This window comes from Echinops telfairi, unplaced genomic scaffold, assembly GCF_000313985.2.
Source record: "Echinops telfairi isolate 266 unplaced genomic scaffold, ASM31398v2 ScPeMD7_6;HRSCAF=24_0, whole genome shotgun sequence".
Classification (NCBI taxonomy): Eukaryota; Metazoa; Chordata; class Mammalia; order Afrosoricida; family Tenrecidae; genus Echinops; species Echinops telfairi.
This window is the reverse complement of record NW_022103902.1, coordinates 1,161,304-1,167,772: the sequence shown is the minus strand read 5'-3', so window position 1 is coordinate 1,167,772 and position 6,469 is coordinate 1,161,304. Positions and strand designations below refer to the sequence as shown.

At 40.6% G+C, this 6,469-nt stretch overlaps 1 protein-coding gene across 1 annotated transcript in view; it reads left to right on the top strand.

Moving 5' to 3' along the window:
* IMPG2 (interphotoreceptor matrix proteoglycan 2) overlaps window positions 1-6,469 on the top strand; it is an 85,364-nt gene that overhangs the window by 42,565 nt on the left and 36,330 nt on the right. Inside the window, exons 7-8 of the mRNA XM_004706456.1 lie at window positions 1,654-1,712; window positions 4,282-4,302. Coding sequence (XP_004706513.1) covers window positions 1,654-1,712; window positions 4,282-4,302 — 80 coding nt within the window. The remainder of the gene's footprint in view (window positions 1-1,653; window positions 1,713-4,281; window positions 4,303-6,469) is intronic.

The window sequence follows — 6,469 nt, the reverse complement described above, 5'->3', positions numbered from 1 at the left end:
GTTCCTCAATACAGGGTAACCATTAACTAGATTAATGTTGGCTAATAAAATGGAATGACTCTTCTCCCATGTAGTCACCTGTAGCTAGCTGGATGTGATGAATTCACAGGTGTTTGAATTCAAGAGATGGGTAAAGCTGAGGCAAGAAATGGGCTCAGTGAGTATAATAATAATGTGCAATTGTTCAGCATTTTGTAGTTTCTGGTGCATCTTCAGATATGTTCTTTTCCATCTTACAAAACTACTATGTGGTTGGTGGGGAGGGAAAGAAGACTGGTGCCTGGCTGCTCTGGCATCAAACCAAGAGAGAAGAGGCTCTCAGTCTTCTGACTCCTAGTCCTGAGGGGTTCACCGCACTCCTAACTCACAAAGTGATGCTGTTGTGTGCTGTTGGGTCCATTCTAACTCTGTGACCGTGGACCGGACTAGAGCTGCTCCATAGGGTGTCCAAGGCCACGGTCCTCACTGCAGCCGATCTCCAGAGAGGTTCTCTCAGGAATCACAGGTGGATGCTAACTGCTGAGCCATCAGTTACCAGCCAAGATCGTAACGACTGCCATCAGGGATGCCTACAAAAACCATAGTACCTTTCTTTTTCCTCTGAGGATGAGACAAGCAAAATTATTATTTTCAAGAAGTTTTATGGATTTGGGTGCTTCATTCTTTAGACATAAAGATCTTTATCGAACTAATATTTAAAAAACAATCTAATCTCTTGATTACCTATCTGAGGACTTGGTTAAACGTATCTGCCCAAGGTTGCGCCAAAGCCCTCTAACTTATGTCACTTCTAGTGATGATGGTGAGTGGCCCCTCTGGTCAGGCTGTGAGCTTCTGAAATGTTGCGGATTAAATGTTTAGTTTTATTTAAACATGTATCTGCGCATAATGTGATTTTAAAATAATTATATTTTGATTTGTGTGAGAGTTTACAGAGAAAATTGGTTTTCCATTCAACAATTTGTACACATTTTGTTTCCTAACATCGATTGCAATCCCTGGCTGCTGTTGCGTAGCCTCCTTTGCATATTTACTTGTAAGTTTGGGTGTGTTCATGGTTCTCTTTGTTGTAGGGACGGGAAAGAGATGAACTCCAGAGACTTTCACGGCTGTAGAGAACAAGCACTTGAACATTAGGCACTGCGCGTGGGAGTGTGCTGTAGTCAGATTCCTAAGCCAAGGAACAACATTTAAAAATGACACTACAGCTTAAAAAAAAACAAACAACAACAACAAAAAATGAGAGCCTTTTTGGGGGCACATTTCAACGCACAGAGAACTGCAGTACATTGTCAATACGATTATGAAGGATGTTTTCTGCTAATAATTTGGAAAAGAGTGGTACTGACTATATTAAACCCTATAAAACAAAATTAAAAAGAAAACTATACTAGTGTTATATGTAAAATTATATTTGAACATTTCAGTTATTGTAATTTCTTCATGCAACTTTCTGACCCATGGACAAGATCTATGGTGTGCGTATGGGTGGTGGTGGGGGTGTGCAGGCTTCTATAATTATAAATGGTGCATTATATATTCTACTCTTAAAAGCATTATTTATTATACACTCTTTTATATTTCTACATACTTATTTTTTTCCCATTGCTTCCCCTTTTCTCCCTCCCTCTCCCCCATACTTATTTTTAACAGGTTGAAAATGCATTTACTGGGCTACCAGGCTATAAGGACATCCATGTACTTGAATTTAGGTAAATAACTTACTCTGACAGCACACTCTTTTCTTTGTAACTTACCTTCTCTACTCTATCAATAAATGATTTGAATGCTGTATGACGATGCTATTTCCAGGAAGCTAGCATTCGCAGTGTCACTTCTTCAGGTAAGTAAACCTGGGAAAAGGCAAATTGTCACAATTCCAGGGGACACAGTAGGTCTGCGGTCAGACTAGAGTAAGAATTCGTGCCCCCAGTTGCCTGCTGAAAAGTCACACAGCCCTGACTTGGCCTTCCTGTGAAGTCAGATTCGATGTGGCTTCAGCACCCTCCTAAAGCGGATCCATGTTTTACTGAGGTGCTTCTGCATGCGTGTGAAGGCCAGCCTGGGGAATGCATCATTAGGTGCCATCGCCCTGGTTCCCAGTTACAGCGACCCCATGTGCGACAGAAGCAAACCCTACCTGGTCTCGCACCGTCCTCACAGTTGTTGCTCTGCTTGGGATCGGTGTCGGCACAGCTGTGTCAACCCTGCTCGCGGAGCGTCTTTCTGTTGTCCAGAGAAGGCACTAGTCGCCATTAAGCACGACAGTTTGGAGTCAACCAAAGACGTTTCTGTTCTATATAAGGTTCACAGCAGAATATTGTTTCTGGATGTCATCAAGTGGATGCCAATCTTTTGATTTGAGCTGAGTCTTTAACCACTGTGCCTCCAGGGCTCTTTGGCATGCTGGTGAACATTGATTGAGTGACTAAATGTGTAATACCATACCTGATCAGTTGACCTCCCTCTTGACCCATCCTAAATTTGCTCTGGGTTTAAATCTTTCTTGCTTGATCCTCAACAGAAGCTTTCTCTGTGGCTTATTTTAATATTGATGGTGGTCTCATTTCTTCCCGTCCCCCTGTTTTGTTTATTGCTGCTATTATGTTTCCCTGTTTAGGAAGCAAAGAAGGAGTGGATGTATAGAGACAATAACTGATGTAATAGCTTATCAGGGATACAGGGGTGGGGAGGTTGGCAGGAATTGGGGAGCAAATAATGAATATGGGAGAGTGCACTAGAACTGATGATGATGGTGTATATACAACTTTTTAAAAAGCAACTTAATATGGAAATGTATGATCTATGAATATTATATCAATGAAACTATTAGGGAGTATATATTTATATTGGGCACTTGACTTTTGTAAGCTCATCTAGTCTTAATACTTATTTTATAGAAGAGCAAATAGGCTTAAAATAATTAAGGACTTAGCCAATGTCAAGGAGCTTTGAAATTGGGGCGGGGGAGGATTTAAACAAAGTGGCTGACTTTGGAACTCTGGCTCAGAACCTCCATGCCATACTCAGAGCTATATGTGCTCAGCCTTTTGAGTGATAGCTACAGCCTAGGCTTAGCCCCGCGGGGACAGTAGAGACTTGACTGAGGCCACACCTGTTGGTGGGCAGCTGGCTTCACCGCACCAGCATTTTAACTGGCATCTCTTTGTCAAAATATTTGGGTTCATCGGAGAGAACAGCAAGCACAGCAAGACAGCAGCCATTTGTTAAGAAATAGTTCACCAATATTTTGGCCACAATATTTGGCTTATTTGTCCTTCAGTTTTTGTATCTGTAATAGGGACAACTAATGGCATTTCTTTCATACTGACATTTTAATGAGAATCAAATAAGTTAGTTTTTGAAAAATGCTTTGCACAGTTCCTGGCATATGCAAAATTCTACTTAAGCGTACCGTTTATGATAAAAATTTAAAGCAATGTAATGTCATACAGGCTCCCAACCCTTTAGCACTTTGACATATCCTATCTCATTTTATTTTTCAACTTAAATGCAATATATTCTTGTTCAGTCAATTCTGACTCAAAGTGACTCATATGCCAGAATAGAATTACTTCTAGGCCTTTCTGAGTGTAATATTCACAGGAACAGATAACCATGTCTTTGTTCCCCTGGAGCTGCTGTGGGGTTTGAACCATGAACTTTCTGGTCAGCAATCAGGTGCTTAACCACTGTGCTACATACGGTGCTCCCTTAAACACAGTGGCATCTATTGCAATCCCCTAAAAAGTGTCCTCAAGTTTGTTAATGCCAACAGTGAATTCCCTCTGCTAATTTCCTGAAAAGGTTTATTTATAAAGATCAATGGCACTGAATTATATAGATGTAGAAGTGGTGGAATTGGAAGATGTTTTGTGCATATTTTTGACACAATTAGAAATAAATGCATGAATAACAAGTACAAGGAAGAAGAGAATATTCTAGAATTGATTGTCATGATAAATTGTACAGCTCTTCTCGATATGATTGAGTTGTATGACATGTAGATGAAGTGCTAATAAAACTGTTAATAAAAAGAACTAGTCAAAAAGTAATTTTAAACAAAAGCCGTAAAAACTACCGTTGATTTTCTCCACCATTGTGTGCATCCTTCACTTTGTGGGAATTTGTCAATACCTGATGCGATGCAAGCATTTTTATTAAAGGGAATATTTAAAAGAAAATCAGAGGAACTGTTCTAAGAGTTTGTGCTTCAGTGAACGATGTGAGAAATATAACTGTTCTCCAGCCCTGTTTAACTCTGTGCATTTTTATTTTCAGGTCCCCCGGGGAAAGTGGCAGGTAGAGTATTTCTTGGTACTTTCTAAACAATCCATTGAATTAGGAGACGGTTTTGAATATATGACAGCCCTAGGGCTAAGCAACCATGACTTAATTCTTCTGTCACTTCCCCAAACACTGCCCGCGTCCTTCTCATAGATCAGGGGTTGACAAACTGTTTCAGTTTTCTGGGTCTTTGAAGCATGTCTTTAACACGCTTGACAAATCCTATAGGCTTTGCCACATTTACTCAACTGGGGCCGTAGGGCTACAGCAGTTGAACGCTAATACACTGTCAATCAATGAACATGGCTGTGTTCTAACAAAATTTTATCGGTGAACACTGACATTTCTATTTCACATCACAAAGTATTCTTTTTTAAAAAAATGTTTACACACGTGAAAACTGTTTTCAGTTCATGGCAAGTGGGACTGAGTTTCGTGTGTTGCTTGCAGGCAGTAATAGACTGCTGACTGACACGTGCACCGATCGAGGTACATCCGAACGAGAGCGTCACCTTAATGTGCATTAAAATGAGCACTGGTGCGCACCACCAAGTGTACTGTGTGACTTGATGGAAGCCAGCGTCCCTTTGAATGCCTTCTGAGTTCACTTACAGACACAATTGCTGCACCCAAAGCATGATTCAAGCACAGCCAATACTTCTGTGGGACTTACTTGTGATTGTGCCCTTGGGTTCCAAATTGATAGAGTGTTCATATGCTACTTGGGCAATTGTTAAGTATACATGGAATTTATAAATCAAATTCATGTGCTAACTATAGGCATGTTTATAGATGTGATAATATTTCTTCATTATAATATCTCATATTTGAAAAGGATATAGTTTCATTTATATTATTGCAACAAGCATCGAACAAGTGGCACCCGATTGGTGTATGAAAAGGAGTAACTCTTGACTTCCACTCTCTAGGAACATATAGTTTCACGAAAGGTGCTTCCAGACCTGTGTCAACATGCTGGGCTTCTGTATTCACTTTCCCTCGCAAGTTTCCATGTGAGGTAGTGAAAACTCAAGTAACGGCATTGTGGCTCTAGGACAGATCGACTTGCTATGAGTTATGTAACTCATAGGAGGTGTCGGATATTTTGATCAAAATAGTCAGAATGTGAGTTTCCATGTTCTTTATGTATTTATTTTATTTTAATTAATTATTTTTTAAATTAAAAGATCATTTTATTGAGGGGCTCTTACAGCTCTTATAACATGCCACACATCAATTGTATCAAGCATATGTGTACATATGTTGTCATCATCCTTTTCTAAACATTTACTTGTTTAGAAAACATGTATTTGAGCCCTTGGTATCAGCTTTTATGTATTTAAACGTCCTCAGGTGGCATAGTTTGTACTTGATTGCTAATCTAAAGGTTGGTGGTTCGACCCCACACAGTGATATCGTGGAAGAACAGGCCTGGCAATTCACCACTGTCCCCATTGCAATCAATTCTACCCTGTAACACAGAGGGTTGCTGTGAGTTGGAATCGGCAAGATGGCAAGCACCACCACCACCTGTGTAAACGGCTGTGTGCGCATGCGAGGTATAGGTGGTACACTAGTGGAGACCTCCTCAACTTGGCGGTAGCTTCAGGTTCTTCATCTAAGCTGCTCTGTGATCAAAAGAATAGCATACAGCTGCTGACTGTGCATGGTTCTCTACTGAGACCCCTACCACTTGTCTCTCAGTTTGTCATACGGTGGTGGCCTCTGTGTTGCTGTGATGCTGGGAATTATATCACTGGTATTTCAAATACCAGCGGGGTTACCCAAACTGAGTAGTTTTCAGCAGAGCATCTAGATTAAGAGCAGACTATGAAAAAGGAGTAGGCTGCCCACCTCAGAGGAATTAGCCACTAGAAACCTTGGTAATAGCAGCAAAACGCTGTCAGATACGGAAAGCCTGATGCAGAGCAGCAGACTATTATCAGGGAGGAGGCACTAAACACATGTCTGCAAAGAACGGCCTTCTCAGCGCTGGGTCGGCCAGAACAAATTGGAAGGAGTAAAGCTTTGGGGACTGAAGCTTGATTAGCTGATGGAGCACAACTCAAATGAGGTGAAACTGCTGCAAACATCAACTAATAACTAGAATTTCTAATGTACAAAGTCTGAATCTAGGAAAATTGGAAACTGTCAAAAATGAAATTGTTTGCATAACGATTGA